Source organism: Lethenteron reissneri, chromosome 44 (genome assembly GCF_015708825.2).
Source record: "Lethenteron reissneri isolate LAM-NWPU_2019-01 chromosome 44, ASM1570882v1, whole genome shotgun sequence".
In the NCBI taxonomy this organism is placed as follows: Eukaryota; Metazoa; Chordata; class Hyperoartia; order Petromyzontiformes; family Petromyzontidae; genus Lethenteron; species Lethenteron reissneri.
In genome coordinates, this window is record NC_083822.1 from 10,232,891 (window position 1) to 10,252,607 (window position 19,717).

At 53.4% G+C, this 19,717-nt stretch overlaps 1 protein-coding gene across 2 annotated transcripts in view; it reads left to right on the plus strand.

Moving 5' to 3' along the window:
* Window positions 1-19,717, plus strand: part of LOC133353614 (voltage-dependent calcium channel gamma-2 subunit-like) — a 44,280-nt gene that overhangs the window by 3,341 nt on the left and 21,222 nt on the right. The window contains exons 1-2 of one of the 2 annotated variants that reach the window (XM_061569997.1): window positions 3,256-4,274; window positions 12,304-12,580. In XM_061569997.1, the coding sequence (XP_061425981.1) occupies window positions 12,331-12,580 (250 nt within the window). In that variant the 5' untranslated portion in view covers window positions 3,256-4,274; window positions 12,304-12,330. Of the gene's footprint in view, window positions 1-3,255; window positions 4,275-12,303; window positions 12,581-19,717 lie in introns of those variants that run through there. The other variant, XM_061569996.1, reaches the window with a different exon arrangement.

Here is a 19,717-nt window from a genome sequence, read left to right on the forward strand (position 1 = left end):
GCTGTGTAAGCATCGCCATTTGGAGAGCCAAAGGCGGCCGGGTGTCGAACTGAGCACCCACCCACCAAGTGAGCCGCGTGCGAACCTTCACGAGGTGCCCGCGAGCCACCGCCTGTCCCGACAGCCTGTCAAAGACCCGACGGCGGGGATCTTTGTCCTGCGTGTCTGAGCGAGCGAGCGAGCGAGACCCAGTGAGTGGGTCTCCGTTTAGTGCATTACTACCGTGTGTGCATTCGTGCGAAGGCATATCCGCGAGGTGCGCGTGATGTCCTCTGATTGTGGCCCGTTAACATCATCATCCACCGTCGTCGCTGGGGGGTGGGCTCGAGTGGGACGGGGGGGTGGAGCAGCGCGCCTCTTCGCTACGGATCCTCTGGCCACTGCGCCTCGTCCGTTCCTCCGTCGCCGCGCGCGTCTCTCCTCTGGCTGCGCATTGCGCGAGCCTCGGGCTGGCTATAAACAGATCCATCCTCATCTTCCCTAAGCACACGCCACCCACGGCGCCAACGCGGCGCTCTGACGTGTCCATGATTTAATATCGCCGCGGAGGCAATTAATAAGAGCCGCGCGCGCGCGCGCCCCTCCTCGCTCCTCTCGCACAAATTCGTTTGGCTGCGATCTCTCAGACATCGTCCCCGGATTTACGCGATGCCGCGCGCACACGCGCAACATTGCCGCACGTGCGTGTTGGGTGGGTTGTGTGTGGGTGAGTGTGGGTGAGTGTGGGGTGAGTGTGGGTGAGTGTGCGTGAGTGTGGGTGGGTGTGTGTGGGTGACTGTGTGTGTGGGGGGGTGTGTGGGTGTGAGGTTAGTGTGCGTGGGTGAGTGGGAGTGACTGTGGGTGAGTGTGGGTGAGTGTGGATGTGTGTGGGTGAGTGTGGGTGTGTGTGGGTGACTGTGTGTGTGTGGGTGAGTGTGGGTGTGTGTGGGTGGGTGAGTGTGGGTGACTGTGTGTGTGTGTGAGCGTGGGTGAGTGTGGGTGAGTGTGGGTGGGTGTGTGTGGGTGTGGGTGGGTGGGTGAGTGTAGGTGAGTGTGGGGGAGTGTGGGTGAGTGAGTGTGGGTGAGTGTGGGTGAGTGTGGGTGGGTGACTGTGGGTGTGTGCGGGTGACTGTGGGTGAGTGTGGGTGAGTGTGGGTGGGTGAGTGTGGGTGAGTGCGGGTGACTGTGTGTGTGTGTGGGTGTGCGTGGGTGGGTGTGGGGTGTGTGTGTGGGTGGGTGGGTGAGTGTGGGTGACTGTGTGTGTATGTGAGTGTGGGTGAGTGTGGGTGTGTGTGGGGTGAGTGTGCGTGGGTGAGTGTGAGTGACTGTGGGTGAGTGTGGGTGTGTGTGGGTGACTGTGGGTGTGTGTGTGTGGGGTGAGTATGTGTGGGTGTGTGTGGGTGGGTGGGTGTGGGTGACTGTGTGTGTGTGAGTGTGGGTGAGTGTGGGTGTGTGTGGGGTGAGTGTGCGTGGGTGAGTGACTGTGGGTGAGTGTAGGTGAGCGTGGGTGTGTGTGGGTGACTGTGGGTGTGTGTGTGTGGCCTGGCACAAGCATCGTGGTGACGTCGCCGCCACTTAGTGGCGAATGGCGGTTGTTGTTGTGTGTGTGCGTGGTGAGTCCGGGTGTGTGTGTGTGGGTGTGTGTGGGTGTGTGTGGGGTGAGTGTGGGTGGGTGTGTGTGTGTGAGTGCGGGTGTGTATCATGGGGTGAGTGTGAGTGTGTGTGGGTGACTGTGGCTGAGTGTGGGTGACTGTGGGTGTGGTGTTGGTGTGTGTGGGGTGAGTGTGTGTGGGTGTGTGTGGGTGAGTGTGGCGACTGTGGGTGACTGTGGGTGAGTGTGGGTGAGTGTGGGTGTGTGTGTGTGGGTGTGCGTGGGGAGCGGCGGTGTAGCGGTTAGCACGCCGCGCTATGAACCCAAGGACACGAGTTCTATTCCCGCTCACGGCCAACACCATTGACTGTTATTGTGAACTGGTCCGGGCCTCTCCTAGGTCGATTTAGCCTCAAATAAGAAAACATCGCCACTAGGGAGACAAAGGCGGCCGGGCGTGGTGTGGGCCATCCACCCCCTCGTGTGCCGTGGCGGCCTTCACAGTTGTTCGCTAACAGCACTTGTCCCAATAGTCTGTTAAGCCTATACGGGCGATCTTCGCCTTTGTGTTACGGAGATCGTGCGGAGCGGTGGCGCAGTGGTTAGCGCAGTGGTTAGCGCACTGCGCTGTGAAACACGGCCTTAATCAAATTCAATTCGCGCTCATGAGTGGCGAATATTTGAGCCGGTCCTGTGCCTCTCCTAGGTCGCCTCAGCCTTAAAACGAGTACCTGGCGCGATGTGTGCACATCAGCACTGGGAAGACAAAGGCAGCCGGGCTTGGTGTTGGTTACCCACCTCGTGTGCCGTGCTGGCTAACAGCACTTGCCCCAACGATCTGTTCAAGGCAATCGAGGGATCTTCATCTTTGGTGCGGTGCACACGTGTAACATGATACACGTGTGTGTGTGTGGGGCACACGTGTGACGTGATACACGTGTGTGTGTGTGGGGCACATGTGTGACGTGATACACGTGTGCGTGTGTGGGGCACATGTGTAACATGCTACACGTGTGTGTGTGGGGCACACGTGTAACATGCTACACGTGTGCGGGTCGGGCAGGTTGCTCGACCGTGGGGGGCATAAAAATATAGAAGTAGAGTACAACATTGGATTGTTCTGAGCGCCCTTCTGTTGCTCGCCACGTGTGTGTGTTCAACCACCGGGGAGCGGTGGCGCAGCGGTTAGCGCACTACAGTGATGAATAGCTGAACCGGTCCGAAGCCTTCCGTAGGTCGACAAAGCCTCAAATGATTGCCTGGTGCGGTGTATTAAAAAAAAACGAGTGCTGGGGAGACAAAGGCTGTCGGGCGTGGTGCTGGCCACACTACCTGGCCCCGTGCGCCGTACTCGCTCCCCACACGGCACTTAGCCCAACAATCCGATAACGGCTCCGCGGCGGCGAGGACCTCGTTGTAAGTACACGTGGCCGGTGCGTGGAATTCGTTCAGTGCGTCGTAAATATTCAACGCGGCGGCTCCCGTTACGAAGTTGGGTCACGAATTGAAGCGAGCAAATCGATTCGCAAATTCCTGCACGTCCCTCCGCATCGCCCCCCCCCCACTCCACCGCCCCCCCCCCCCACACCTCCCTCCCCCCCGAGCCCGACGTAATGGACCGTCTCGGCTCACGTGACACGACCATCTCTGGAACAAAGCGATCCGCGGACTCTACCATTGCTGCACGCGCATGGTTGGTGGGGGGGGTGTGTCTCTCGGCGTCTGGTTCATCTCGACTCTCCCCACTGGAATAAATAAACAAATAATGCTCACGCGAAGGGGCTCCGACCTCGGCCGTCAGCTGTCGGTGGCGGGCGCGAGAGAACGCGGCGCCGGGTGAGAGTGCGAATCCCTCCTCTGTCTGCCGAGCGGAACGATCCCTCGCCGAGGAGGAGGAGGAAGAGGAGAAGAACGGCCCGAAGCCCGTTTGGGGCCGGGAGACACGGCAGGGGAACAATCAGTGGCGCTCTTATGTCTGCCCGGAGCGCGAGCCGCAAACCCACGGTCGCAGTTCCTCGCGGGTTCACGGCCACCGTCAAATGGCAGCGGCGCGTCGGAGCGCGCTGCTGACGCCGCCGCCGCCTCCTCCGCTCCAGTCACCGCCTCGAGACGCGCCTCTCGCGTTCCTTCCCCGAGCCGGTGAGGCTCATGTGAGCGCGACCCCTGCCCGACATCATCCTCCTGCTCTTCGACTCGAGCGAGCACAGCTCCACGGAACCGGTGAGCGGCACCTGGAGCGCCTGGGCTTCTGCTCCTCCTCTTGTCCACTCGCTGCCTCCACCGCCTCCTCCTCCTCGTCGTCGTCCTTCCGTCCGCGGTAACGGGAGTCGCTTTAGTCGCGGGCGCCTCTGATGCTCCTGCTCCTGCTACCGACGTGAATCGTTGGCGATCGTCATCGCCTCGGAGGAGGGTTTCGTTGAGTGGCTGCCACAGCAGCTCGTTTGCTCCTGCGTGGCTCGCTCGCTCTCGTTCGCTGGGCTCGCAGCACCCACCGCCAGCACCGTCAGCGCCGCGCGCACCAAACTCGACTCCGCCGCGGTCTCCGCCGCCCCGCGGCTGACCGAGGCGAGTTTTACGAGCGGCGCTGCTGAGCGGGGACTCACGGAGTCGTGGGGGCGCGCGAGGCGGCGATGGACGAGGCTGACGGGACGACGAGGGGCAGAGGCTGAACAGGCGCCGTCAAAGCGCACCCCGCTCCTGAACGGTGAGCGGCGAGCGTTCCTGATGCGCGCGCGCGCGGGTGTGTGCACGTGTGTGTGTGTGTGTATGTGTGTGTTCGTGTGTGTGTGTGTGTATGTGTGTGTGTATATGTATGTGTGTGCACGTGTGTGTGTGTGGTGTTCGTGTGTGTGTGTATTCGTGTGTGTGTTCGTATGTTCGTGTGTGTGTGTGCACGTGTGTGTGTGCACGTGTGTGTGTGCACGTGTGTTTGTGTGTGTATGTATGTGGGGAGCGATAGTGTAGCAGTTAGCGCGCTGCGCTATGAATCCGGCGACACAGGTTCGATTCCCGCTCACGGCCACACCAGTGACGATTATCTGAACCGGTCCCGGGCCTCCCCTAGGTCGACTCAGCCTCAAATGAGTACCTGGTGCGGTGTGTAAACATTGCCACCAGGGAGACAAAGGCGGTCGGGCGTGGTGCTGGCCACCCACCCCCTCGTGTGCCGTTCCGGCCTTCATAGGTGCTCGCTAACAGCACTTGCCCCAACAGTCTGTTCCAGGCTATATGGGGATATTTGTCTTTGTCTTTGTGTGTATGTGTGTGTATGTGTGTGTATGTACGTGTGTGTGGCACAGTAGGGGGCACAGGTGGTACATCAGCCAGTCATCTCAGTCAATTGACCCGTGGCACCTGGGTCTGCCCCGTGACCTCCTGCCAGCGGGCGTTCAACACTTCACGTGGCCCGAACGTGCACCTAGCCTGGCACAAGCGTCGTGGTGACGTCACCGCCACTTAGTGGCGAATGGCGGTTGTTGTTGTTGTGTGTGTGGGGAGCGGTAGTGTAGCGGTCAGCGCGCTGCGCTCTATGTACCCGGCGAGCCGAGTTCGATTCCCGCTCACGGCCAACACCGGTGACGATTATCTGCACCGGTCCTGGGCCTCCCCTAGGTCGACTCAGCCTCAAATAAGTACCTTGTGCGGTGTGTAAACATCGCTACTGGGCAGACAAATGCGGTACGGGTGTGGTGCTGGCCACCCACCCCCTCGTGTGCCGTGCCGGCCTTTATAGGTGCTCGCTAACAGCACTTGCCCCTAGAGCCTGTTAAGGCTATACGGGGAATCGTTGTTAGTGTGTGTGTGTGACTTTAACAGGATCTCGCGGACAGAACTTGTCTCGGCAGCATGAACGCGACGTGGTGGATATTTGTCTCTTGTGTGTTCGTGTCTTTGTGTGGGAAGCGGTTGTGTAGCGGTTAGCGCGCTGCGCTATGAACCCGGCGACCCGAGTGACGATTATCGCAACGGGCCAAGGGCCTCCCCTAGGTCGACTCAGTCTCAAATGAGGAGCTGGTGCGGTGTTAAAACATCGTGGTTTAGACCCCTCGTGTGCTATTCAAAAGTCTGTTCAGGCTATACGGAAGAATTTTGTCTTTGTGTATATGAATATATGTGTGTATATGAATGTATGTGTGTGTGGAGGTGGAAACGCTGTGTGTGCGTGTGTCTGTGAGTATGTCTGTGAGTATGTTTGACTGTATGTGTCTGTGCGTGTGTGGGAACGTGCGTGGCAGCGTAGCGGTTAGCGCGCTGCGCTACGAACCTCGCGACCCGAGTTCGATTCCCGCTCGCGGCCAACACCGGTGACGATTATCTGAAAGGTCGAATCAGCCTCAAATGAGTACCTGGTGCGGTGTGTAAACATCGCCACTTGGGAGACAAAGGCGGCCGGGTGTGGTGCTGGCCACCCACCCACCCCCTCGTGCACCGTCCCGGCCTCCATTGAATTGCGAGCATCTCGCTAACCGCACTTGTCCTAACGGTCTGTCCAGGCCACACGGGGGATCTTTGTCTTTGCATCCGCGTGAGTGTCGATTCACTTAAAATGCGCAAAGGGTAGCGGACTCACGTGGCCCGGCCGCTACGAGCTGTGAATGCTAAAGTCAGCGGCGGCTATCGACGCGACACAGCACGTGGCTCGCTGTGGCTCAGCGCGGCTCACGCAGAGCAGGTGGCTCAGCGTACGCGTGGCTTAGAGTGGGCTCACGAAAAGCGCGCGGCTCAGCGAGACTATAACAAGGGCCCTGACTCATTCTCATCAGCGAGGCTCTCTCGCGGTTGAGGCTGATCGTGGCTCAGACAGTCTCGTTACGGGCTTGTCCGCAATTAAAGGCTGTGGCTCAGAATGAGGGTGGCTGTTGTGTGTGTTTGTATGTGTGTGTGTTTGTGTGTGTGTTCATAGTCAACGTTTTTGGGTTTAGATCGCGTTATTTATAAATGTGTCGTAACCCTCCACCACCCGACACGGCCAATCAGTAAAAAAGTGTCACGTTGAAAAAAGATAAATAGTTCACTGCTTTAGCCCACGGGTGTGTTGAAGCGTGAAACCACAACATTTACAATTTGAGTACGACGTTTCGCTGGTCATTGCATCCAGCATCATCGGGCAATTCGCCACTTTTTTTGCTGATTGGCCGTGTCGGGTGGTGGAGGGTTACGACACATTTATAAATAACGCGATCTAAACCCAAAAACGTTGATTCTGTGTGTGTGTGTTTGTTGTGTGTGTGTGTGTGTTCTTTTTTACAGCTGAAACTCAGGGAACCGCGTGAAATCCGCGGTGCTGGGAGGAATGGCGGCCGCACAGGCGATTAGAGCTCCGGCTTTGAAGGGGATTGTTGGATATATATTTTTACCGCTTTCATTTAAATGCCGCGTTTGATGCGCGCGCGTGATACGCGTGCGTGTGCACGCGCGCGGCCCCGTCTCGAATTCCCCGCACGCACCTGCATCAGCGAGCGAGCGAGCGCGGGGCGCAACAGCGGTGGTGCCGATAGTGGACGTGCCGGTGGTGGTGTTGGTGGAGTTGGTGGTGGTGGTGCCGATGGTAGTGGTGCTGGTGCTGGTGGCGCCGGTGGTGGTGCCGATGGTGGTGGTGGTGGTACCGGTGGTGGTGGTGGTGATGGTGGTGCCGATGGTGGTAGTGGTGGTGTTGGTGCAGGTGGCGCCGGTGGTGTTGGCGGTGCCGGTGGTGGTGGTGTTGGTGCAGGTGGCGCCGATGGTGGTGGTGGTGGTGCCGATGGTGTTGGTGGTGGTGTTGGTGCTGGTGGTGGTGGTGGTGCCGGTGGTGGTGGCGATGCCGGTGGTGGTGTTGGTGTTGGTGCCGGTGGTGATGGTAGTGGTGCCGGTACCGCCTTGGAGCCAGTATGTTGACAACCGGTTCCATTTAATTGCGAGCAGCTGGGCTCTACGACCCGCTAAATCACTACCAGGGAGCCGTGGCTGACGGGGGGTCTCGTGTCCCCCCCGCGCGGAGGGGCCTGAACCTCTCCCACCAACCCCCCCACCTCCCCCCGCACCCCGCCCCTCCTCCGAGCGGGTGAGGTTGCGAAATAAATGACCTCAGCCGTGTCCGCGACACGAGCCCTCTCTCATTAATGTCCCGCAGCGCGTCGCTCGCACAGCTGCCAGCGGTGGCCGTGGCCATTGGCTTCAGGCGGCGTTCACCGAAAGGGCGGCGGAGGAGGAGGAGGTGGCGGGTAGGGGGGGGGCTGCCTGTCTGGGGGAGTGCAGGTGGAGATGGCGGGCAGGTCCATATTAGCGCGTGGCGGCGCGACCGGTTGCGTGGCGGCGCGAACGGTTGCGTGGCGGCGCGAACGGTTGCGTGGCGGCGCAACCGGTTGCGTGGCGGCGCAACCGGTTGCGTGGCGGCGCAATCGGTTGCGTGGCGGCGCAACCGGTTGCGTCCCGCCTCTGATTTTCACGGGGTCGTGGGCGTTGCGCGCGCCGGTATTGACGGGCGATTAGCGACGCGGAGAGGCGACGCTGGTATATTTGTTGTTTTCTTGCTGGAGACGGGAGCACGGAATGTAAACGACGCCGTGACTCTATGCGAGTGGTTCTAAGGCTCAGACGAGCGGGGACTCCGAGAGAGAGATACCCAATATTCCAGCATCAGACACCTGTCCTGCGGTTGGCACGTGAGAGTGGCTTTTAAATAAGAGGTATATTGGGCCAGATGTTAACTACCTCGCCTGGTATACAGGAGGTCGTGGGTTCGATCCCGACTCTGACGCCTGCTGTATATTTGTTGTCTCTCTCTGCTTGTGTGTCTGTCTTTGTGTTTCTGTGTCTTGTCTCTCTCGAAATTTCACACTTAACTTCTAATTTAGTAATCTTTGGAAGAACGTAATCAACCAGACTATGCGTTAATAGTGTGTTGACCGACTCTCTGTGTTGCATTGCAATACATTTCCAAATTATACTAAGTTTGTTTGATTTAGTGTGTTTTCTCTCTCTCTCTCTCTGTGTGTCCTCGTGTTGTCGCTCTCGTATTTCCTGCAGTCACGAAAGCTCAAAATCTCTCATTGACATGCTAATTTATCTACCCCCCCCCCCTCTCTCTGCCCCCCTCTCTCTCTATTTAAGGCCTCGACACAGAGGCGTTGTTTCTCTGTGTGCCTACGTGTGTCTCTCTCTCTGTGTCTCTGTGTTATCTCTCTCTGCTTATGTGTCTGTTTATGTGTCTCCGTGTCTGTGTTTGTCTCTCTCTCAAATTTATAAATCTTTGGAAGAACGTAATCAACCTGGTAGGGTGTTGGCTGTTATGTTAGCCGACTCTCTGTGTTGTATTGCATTATATTTCTAAGTTTACTAGGTTTGTTTTCTCATTCATATATACCTGATGATGATTGCGTGTGTTGCAATCGAAACGTCGTATGCTATTATTAAATTTATTTTTCTTTCTACGTGACTTTACCGAAAGAACCAAAGAGTAATTCCTCCAAATCAAGTTTTTATATTTGGAGTTTGCGTGTCTCTCTCCCCGTGGTCGCGTGGATTTTTCTCCGGGTCCTCCGATATTTCCCTCCACAATTAGACTCCACGTGCGTTCCGAGCGGTGGTTCTTAACCTGGGGTGCACGCACCACCACCTCGGGGGGCGAGATGCTCCTTGTGGGGATGCAAGATATATCCAGATTTTGTTAGAAGCGAAACACAAATTATGCACGGGCACGTAGTGCAGCTCATTTGTTACATCAATCCCTAGGTATGTATTAACACTGTTTACGATTGATAACCAAGGGTGTGGAAGGCTGCAGTAAAGGTTAAGAACCACTGGTTTAGAGTGTCTGGCTGCTATAAATTTCCACGTGGTAAAACATTTCATTGAGCTATCATTTGTGGCCAGGTCGTGTATGAAAAAGAGCTACATGGCTCAGTGGGCCTTACCTGGTCAAAATAAAATTAGTTTAGTTTTAGCCACCCCTCGGGAAATGACCAACTCCAAACGGACTGCAAGGATAACGTCGGTTTATTTATCCAGGAAAACCACACCGAGTCTCAAGACTCTCCTTGAGGAGGGTCCTGCTCTACCTTGGGTCCCTTCTCATCCAGAAGCTTTCTGGCTTTGTGGACGGGAGGAAATCGGAATTCCCGGAGAAACTCTACCCTCCCCTCCCCCCTCCCCCTTGCGAGGAGATGACAAGAACACGTCCGCTCAGACAGATTCAAGAACTTAATTCTAGATTTGAAGCTTTCGTGACTGCAAGGATTCATATTCTTAGGTTTTTTCGGTATAGTCACGTAGGTAAAACATAAAAATTAATAAAAGTAAAATAAAATAAAAATCACGACGTTTCGGAGGCAACACAAGCCTCCGTCTTCAGGTGGAATCGTCACAGCCACGACAGCTGTATCAATCTCTCATTTACATTTACTTGATACAGCTGTCGTGGCTGTGACGGTTCCACCTGAAGACGGAGGCTTGTGTTGCCTCCGAAACGTCGTGATTTTTATTTTATTTTACTTTTATTAATTTTAATGTTTTACCTACGTGACTTTACCGAAATAACCTAAGAATATGATTCAAGAACCACACTTTGCTGTCCCTTACATTTCTCCTCTTTGGGCAACCCACTTTGCAGCGAGGTCTGCTAGCTTTCGCAAAACAATCCAACGTGTTCCACCAACCCTTCCATCCAAAGCGGCAGATTGACAGAGGAGTGCGCCACGCGCGATTCACAGCTGATCGCCACGTGGTTGATGCGACACGCGGGGTCACGTAGCGTTGGGACGCGACGTCAGATCCGGGAAATCTTGGATGCAGGCGGAGGGATCAGAGACCAACGCTCCTAGTAAACATTATCTTACACACGCACACGCGAGCCAAAGAGCTAGGCCCGTATGGTTCTCTCTCTGACCCCTTTGTGTGTGTGCACACGGTGGCGAGATGTTAAGTGCCTCGCCTGGTATACAGGAGGTCATGGTTTCCATCCCGACCTTGACGGCTGCTGTATATTTGGAGTATGCGTGTCTCTCTACCCGTGGTCGCGTGGATTTTTCTCCGGGTCCTCCGGTTTTGCCCTCAACATTGAAAACATGCGTCTGTAGTATTTGGCTGCTATACATTTCCACGTGATAAGCTACTTCGCTGAGCTATCACTTGTAGCCAGGTCGCTAATGCAAAAGAGTTACATAGCTCAGCGGGCCTTACCTGGTCAAATCTAAAATAGTTCAATAATAGTTCAGATCCGGGAATGTTTTGGTGCAGGCGTAGATATGAGAGACCAACGCTCTTCGGAAACCGTCTCTTACGCACCCACGAGCCAGAGAGCTCGGCCCGTTTAGTTCGCCCCCTGACCCCTGTGTGTGAGCGAGTGTGTGTGAGCGAGTGTGTGTGTGTGTGAGCGAGTGTGTGTGTGTGGGGAGCGGTGGTGTAGCGGTTAGCGCGCTGCGCTATGAACCTGGCAACCCGGGTTCGATTCCCGCTCACGGCTAACACCAGTGACGATTATCTGAACCGGTCCTGGGCCTCCCCTAGGTCAACTCAGCCTTAAATGAGTACCTGGTGCGGTGTGTAAACATCGCCACTGGGGAGACAAAGGCGGTCGGGCGTGGTGCTGGCCACCCACCCCCTCGTGTACCGTTCCGGCCTTCATAGGTGCTCGCTAACAGCACTTGCCCCTACAGTCTGTTAAGGCTATACGGGGGATCTTTGTCTTTGTGTGTGTGTGAGCGATTAGCGCGCTGCACTACAAACCCGGCGTCCCAAGTTTGATTCCCGCTCACGGCCAACACCAGCGACGATTGTCAGAACCGGTCCTGAGGCTCCCCTAGGTCGACTCAGCATAAAACGAGTACTTGGTGCGGTGTGTAAACATAGCCACTGGGTATACAAAGGCGGCCGGGCGTGATGCTGGCCACACCCACCCCCTCGTGTGCCGTGTCGGCCTTCATAGGTGCTCGCTAACATCATTTGACAGAACAGTCTGTTAAGGCTATACTGGGGGGTGGAGTGGGTGGGGGGATCGTGGTCTTTGTTTTGTGCGCGCCGATGCGAGGCGCGCGTGCACGCGTCAATTCCAAATCGCTTGCAGTCTCGCCCACGCAAATGCGGGGAGCGCGGTGGCAATGGTTGAAGAGCGACGCCGCAGCGATGGTCAGTGGCTTCTGGACGCTCGCGGAGACGCGCCGAACAGCGCACCACGATCAGGGGGCAGCCGCTGTCGCCGGCTCAGACAGCGGGGCCCTTGACCGGCTGGAGCGACGTGAATTTGTCGGTCAACGAACCTCGACTGTGCATACAAACGACTGTGACGATGTCGCCTCGTGTGTGTGTGCGCTGTATATGGATGTGGAGAAATCGCTCGGTGGAAAATGTCTGCGTGTGAATTGCAGTGGACGAATTACGTCGTGCAAATACTTATTTCTGGTTTTTACAAATTCTCTCCCCGTGAAAGTTATCGTTTAAATATCAACCGCGATTAATGTTACGTGGACATCGCCTGTACAAAACACTCGTGTAGAAATCACTCCGCACAAACCGCTCTGTGCACGCGGCTGCGTACAAAGCTTTCTCTCTCTCGTTTTGTGTACAAACTACACCCACACACACACGCACACAAAACCTCGCTCCCTACAAATTGCTATGCACAAATCTCCTTTAGAAATCGGCTCGGCTTTTATACATATCAAATCGTTCCACGTTCTTCCTCCCCCTCCCAACCCGCTCCCCCTTTCCCCCCCAACCCGCTCCCCCCTCTCCGACCCCCCCCCCCCCCCCACCATCAGCCACCAGCCTCGTGCCGAAGGAGCCGTATGCCGGGGGCGCGTCGCCTCCTCGCCATGCTCTCCATGATGCGGCTGAGGGATCGTGGCGTACAGAGCGTCCTCACGCTCTCCGGCGCTTTCGCCGCCTTCACGCTCATGGCGATCTCGGTGGGCACCGACTTCTGGCTGTATTCGCGCGGCGTGTGCCGGGACCGCACCAACACCGACAACGAGACGGTGAAGCGCAACGAGGAGGTGCTCACCCACTCGGGCCTCTGGCGCGTGTGCTGCATGGAAGGTGCGTCTCGTCCCTGAACACACCTTTTACACCCTGGCAAACCCCGTCGTACCTGTACAATGAGCCTCTGACCCTTAATTCTGGCCTGACACTGAACCAGGTGCGTGGCAATGGCCATTGTACTGCCGTCGAAGGAAGAGTGCAAATTTGGCGACGCTACGGACAAAATGTCTCGTTGAACTAGCACTCATCGTCAAAGAAAGGGGCCCTTGCCTGCGAGATCGGCAACTCACCAGCATTCAATTCGAGCAAAGCTTGACGCTGTTGCTGATGAGCTGCTGTTTGTCAAAGCGGGTCCAGATTTTGCCTGTCTGGAATCAATGCAGTTGATGTTACGCGCTCCCCAGAATGCAGTGCGGCTGATGGGTTGTCTGAGAAATCCCTTCTTTACGTGGAAAGACGGATTGGTGCAGAGGTACAATTCGCCTGCTTATTTACGTCATTCTATACTTTCCTATTAAGGCCACAGTATTACTGACGAATGTATTACGCTTTGGTTTTTTCGGTAAAGTCACGTATAAAGATAAAATAATAAATTAAATAATAGCATACGACGTTTCGATTGCAACACAAGCAATCATCATCAGGTATAATGAAATAGCGACATAGAATCTAACCAGAAAACTATAGACAGACATATAAGCAGACAGATATCACCAAGATACATAGAGAGAGCAACCCAGGTACAGAGAGGGGTGATCGTCTCTGTGGGGTGGCCTTAAATTAAGATTGAATGTATTACGTTTGTGTTGTTTTATCTGTGTGTGTGTGTTAGTATAATATTACAGCGCTAATCGTTTAACTGGGTTAGTGTCCATGGAGATTCGCTTTGGTTGTGAGCCCTGGCAGTTGCGTTGGTATTCTGGTAGTTTGTATATTTGCATTTTTTTTTTTATTATTCTTTAACCAAGGATCTCCTCTTCCTAGAATGGTGTCTGTAGGGTCCGCTGTTGTACGTTGTAGCAGCTGTTATAGTAGCCATGTGGCCATGCTTAGCCGTGAGATTAAACCACAGGCCCTAACCCGTTGAAACAGATTAATCGTCTCTGTTGCTAGATAATTCAACTCACTCGTCAACAGCACTGCTGCCTTTAAATATTTGAATGCATTAGACGTAGTTCCGGGCAATGGCGCATACACATTATGTGATGTGCATAAAAGTGAAATGCTTTATGTGATATGAAGATGGGCCATTTCCGAACCGTGTCCTGTTATATATATTATTGAGGAATGTGTTGAGCGTGTGTTGTTAATTGTGCCTGTGCACCACTTCCAACGCAGCAGCTGCAGCATCACCAAACAGTCTGATCTCTCTTGCAAGGGAGAACAAGACTCCAAAATACTTCACGATTTAACGGATATATTTATAGTCATCTGCAAAAAAATGCCAGGGATACGTACGGTCATCACAATAACGTGGAGGGGAACTGGAAAGTGCTGTGACTAATATCATAGACAACCAGTCTCAATCTACTCTGCAAACACTGGGTGGTGCCAATGTCTCTGCCCGGGGCAATAACGATGAGTAACGTGATTGTGTGATAGCTATTATATTTATTTTCTTCAATAAGTTGGTTATCACATCGCTCGCCTTTATTGGCCAAATATGAAATTCTCAAACGATACATTTTCGCGACTTGGCGGCGTCCGATGTCTGCCTTGGCGCGGTGCCGACGATTGCCGTGGCTCTTGCTCGTGCTATCAGAGCTGACCCCGTGGCCTCGTGCTAGCCAGGCTGACCCCGTGACCTCGTGCAATCAGAGCTGACCCCGTGGCCTCGTGCTAGCCAGGCTGACCCCGTGACCTCGTGCTATCAGAGCTGACCCCGTGGCGTCGTCCTAGCCAGGCTGACCCCATGACCTTGTGCTAGCCAGGCTGACCCCGTGACCTCGTGCTAGCCAGGCTGACCCCGTGACCTCGTGTTATCAGAGCTGACCCGTGGCCTCGTCCTAGCCAGGCTGACCCCGTGACCTTGTGCTAGCCAGGCTGACCCCGTGACCTCGTGCTATCAGAGCTGACCCGTGGCCTCGTCCTAGCCAGGCTGACCCCGTGACCTCGTGCTATCAGAGCTGACCCCGTGACCTCGTGTTAGCCAGGCTGACCCCGTGACCTCGTGCTATCAGAGCTGACCCCGTGGCCTCGTGCTAGCCAGGCTGACCCCGTGACCTTGTGCTAGCCAGGCTGCCCCCGTGACCTCGTGCTATCAGAGCTGACCCCGCGACCTCGTGCTATCAGTGCTGACTCCATGACCTCGTGCTAGCCAGGCTGACCCCGTGACCTCGTGCTAGCCATGCTGACCCCGTGACCTCGTGCTAGCCAGGCTGACCCCGGGCTTCGTGCTACCGATGTCACTTGGATCCGCTGGCTCACTCGACTCGGCGTGGCCACTTTAAGTGATCCCTGCCAGACAAAGGCGGTCGGCCGTGGTGCTACGTCGCTAACAGCACGTACACGTGGAACACGTGCACACACACGTGTGACACTACACACACACGTGTCACACGTGTACACACACGTGTGACACTACACACACACGTGAAACACGTGTACACACACGTGTGACACTACACACACACGTGTCACACGTATACACACACGTGGGACACTACACACACACGTGAAACACGTGTACATACACGTGTGACACTACACACACACGTGTAACACGTGTACACACACGTGTGACACTACACACACACGTGTCACACGTGTACACACACGTGTGACACTACACACACACGTGAAACACGTGTACACACACGTGTGACACTACACACACGTGGAGCACGTGTACATACACGTGGAACACGTGTACACACACGTGTGACACGACACACACACACGTGGAAGACGTGTACACACGAACACACCGAGATTTTAATCAAAATTTCAACCGGCTCTATTTTATAAAATTCACAATCATCGGGCGGGGACTGACTCTCCTACTGGACATCTGTGAGAAAAAAAAGAACTTTATATCTCATCGGATTCCTCCTGCCGTATAAATACTACATTTTCAGCTTCTGATTATAATTTGTATCTGAAAGGTAGTAAATCGGTAACCGCGGAAAGACGTAGCAACGTGATGGGCCTTGATGACTTTACTTTGGGATCCTGTGTCCGAGAGTACAATGTCCTGATTATCCATGATAACCTATATATCATTGCACCCTATTACGCCTCTGATCGGAGGTACAGCTGTATAAATCACAATGACACTTGTCAGTGTGGTTTCCGCAGTTATCACGAGGATAAAATAAGGCAACGAGATGGGCGATGTGAGATGGCTGGATGCCAAGATTATCCCCCACGCCCCTGTCTATGGAGGAGCTTCCATGTATGGAGGAGCGTCCCTGACTATGGCTGGAAGTGGGGGCATTTGGGGATGGGCGCTGGGTGACTCCAATCCGAAGCCAGATATGTCGTTCACTTGCAAAACCCTTGCGACATTTCGCCCTCGGGGCACACCGCCGCACGTGATCGATGTCTGTGTCGAGATGACACCGGTGTATAATTTTAAACGCGAGTGCGTATGGGTGGTTTTTTTTATCAAACAAACGAAAAACTCTTTCGAATTTCGCGAGATGTTTAATCTCGGGATGTATCTGCGGGCGCAGTCGCCTGCCCCGCTCGTCTGATTTGACAGCTCTCTTGTGAGCGATTAAATTAGTACCCGCTGCAATGTGCGTAAACATCGCCAGTGGGGAGACAAAGGCGGCTAGGCGTCGTGTTGACCACTCAACCACCTCGGTGTGCCGTTCCGGCCTTCACAAGTGCTCAATCACAGCACTTGCCCCAACAGTTTGTTTAAGGCTATACGGGGGGGGGGGGGGGGGGGTCTTGGTCTTTGATCAAAACTCACAATGCTGGTCATTGTGAACTGGTGAAGCGGTGCGTGGGTGTAATGGGGGAAGAGCAAGAACGGTTCAGATATCACCCGCGACTGACGTTGCTTTGGCCATGGCAGGGATTCAAACTCGGGTGCCCGGGCTCACGGATCGGAGCGTGAACGTAGGCCCGGAGCGGTGCGGTCATCCTCATCACGCGAGCTCCCATCATCCTCGCTCACAATCGAACAAAGACGGTGGCCACTGCATCGCGCGCTTTCAGATGCGCTTCTGCGGCCGTCTGGAACGCTCTTCCATCGGGCATTAGGAAGGCGCTGGGGCTACGGACGTTTAAATCCTAATCTAGATTGACAAACTACATTTTTTGGAACTGCTTTTATTTTGCGTGTGTTTAGTTTGTTGTCCTTCCTGCCGCACCTCCGATTAGCGCGGTTGGCTAACGTACGGTGTGAAAGAAGTTCAACATTCATTGGCAAACCCAGGGCCGCGATTCCATTCAAGAATTGGGTTTTTATCCGTCTCGTTTTGTTTTTTCCTGTTGAGGTCAGCCCGGTCACCAATGACTGGACAATAAAATATAAATGTGAGATATGGTTTTCCGAGGGAGCCGAATGGTGTTGTAAATATAATAATACATCATGGTGTTAGACCAGAGGACGCCAAAAGGCGTACAGTTTGAGACGAGACTCTGGTGTGGGCAAATCCGTTTCAAAAACAAAGCATATATTATACTCGTTGGGTTTTTTTGGTAAAGTCACGTATGTAGAAATAAAATAAAATTATACTAAATTAAATTAAAATAAATCACGACGTTTCGAACGCAACACAAGCGATCATCATCAGGTGGAAATGGGGTAAAACACATGGCGAGGGAACACACAGGGGGACATCACGCACATAGCACACAGAGAACGGCAAACTGCACGGAGGCAAATACAGCAAGAAGATGGGAGACGAGAACTCAACAGACCTTAGAAACATCACGTGATGCAAAACCAGTCGGCCAACGACACAGTTAGACACTAACCTGGTTGACCACGTATTTCAAAAGACTGCTAAATTTCTATATTAATGCATATATTATCGGAGTATTTTTTTTCTGCATTCTGACCACTAGTATTGTGGTTAATGCAGACATGATTCCTTGTTAAAGGTTTCATTTCGGTGTTTTAACATCTTAACACCTGTTTTGCTGCCAGAAAAAGAGGGAAACCTATTCTCAATAAAATAATACTTGGACAGTATTTGTTTGTGTGTAGAGACAAATGTGTGTGAAGGTAGACGCATCGCCAGCTCGCCTCTGATAGGAGACGCGACGTTTGTTTTTCTTTCTCTCGAACAGTTGCCGAGCACAGGGTTTGCCAAACGACCCAAAACGTCAAGCGGCCAGTCACAAACAGCGCGATCAAAGTTGTAATCGATGCGAGTGTTTAACACGTTTCTCGACTATGATTTTGTAAGCGCTTCCGGCAAGAGACAATGATGGAGAGAGCAAAAATCCCAAAGCCGAGCAGAGTACGAGAGGAACAAGCACACAGAGAGAGCGAGAGGGTGGTGGCGTTGTGACCTACAGTGTGTGCAGAGTGGTCACAGCTATAGATGCGATGAATCAGTCCAGACCTCAACTTAAACAACAGGACCCTCGGTGGCTATTTGTGTAAATTTTACGCACGGCGCTTTCGCGACCAATTATTCACGATCAAATGTTGGGTGAGGTCGCGTAAATGTAAATGTGTCGTGCATACACCTCCACCCGACATACTTCCGGCAAAACGCCTGATTATGCTGGTTTTAATCACCAGCGAAACCTCAAATTGGAAATGTTGCGGTTTTGCTCTCTAACACACAACCGGTGGCGCTGCAGTCAGATTGAAAAAAAAAATTAGATTGAAACCTAATTTCTTAGATTGAAAACGATTTTCGTTAGAACTGCTTTTTGTGTTTCGTTTGTTGTCCTTCCCCCGCACCTCCGATTGGCACCGTTTGGCTACGTACGGAGCGAAAGAGGTTCAACACACGTAACAAATTCGCACGTACCTCTCACACAACACACCTTACTAACTGGCTGCGTCGGTGGATGTGGGTGTGCGATGCTCATTTACACTTTCGCCGACCGAACCCAACAAGAAAAACAAACTTCACCGTGGCTTCATAGTCTTAGGTTCTTTCGGTAAAGTCACGTAGGTAAAATAATAATAATAATAATAATAAAATAAAATAATAATATATGAAAATAACGAAATTAAATCACGACGTTTCAGAAGCAACACAAGCCTCCGTCATCAGGTGTAACTGCACCAGTTAAATTACTGTAGCGTGTGAAGAGAGCTATTCAACTTCTTGGTTCTTTCGGTAAAGTCACGTAGAAGGAAAATAATAAAATAATGAAAATAAAACATAACAAAATAATTCTCACGACGTTTCGGCCACAACGCAAGCAGCCGTCCTCAGGTGAAGACCAGGTCTGTCGGGGAGACAGCGTTGTGAGAATTATTTTATTATGTTGTATTTTTATTATTTTATTATTTCCCTTCTACGTGCTTTACCGAAAGAACCAAGAAGATGAATCCCTGCAGTCACGAAAGCTTTAAATCGAGAGCTATTCAAGCCACGTGTTTTATATAAAACGTCGTGATTTCATTTAGTTATTTTCATTTATTATTATTTTATTTTAATATTTTTATTATTATTATTCCTTCTACCTACGTGACTTGACCGAAATAACCTAAGAGTATGAATCCTTGCAGTCACGAAAGCTTCAAATCTAGAATTCACCGTGGCCTTTTTTTCACGCTGCGTTTCTGAGAGGCGAGGCCCTCGATCGCGCGACTCGCAGGCGACACGCTACGTCCACGCTTCCGTGTCGAGGCTGCCTTGGCGAGCCAGTGAACGGCATCAGCAGGAGCCTACATCGCAATGCAGCTCTGAAATGCTGTCGGTGGCGAATGAGCGAAGCGGACGTTGGTTGTTATTGCGCCATCCCGTGCATTGTGATCGGCGAGCGCAATTTTGCGCTGTGGCCTCGTCCCGATTAAATCGTGCGAGCCACCAACTTATTTTCCCTGTACACATCATGCCAGGCAACGTGCTGCCTACGGACGCACATTGTCTTCAGATCTCGGATGCTAAGCAGGTGTTGAGCCTGGATGGTGCTCGGATGGGCTGAGCACCGCGCACAAAGAGGTTGACGTGTCGGCTGCTGCGGGGTTTCGTTAGTAATTATATATAATACCAGATGCACAAATTGACAATTAACAAAAACAACTCTCCTGTGTGCGACCCTGGTCAA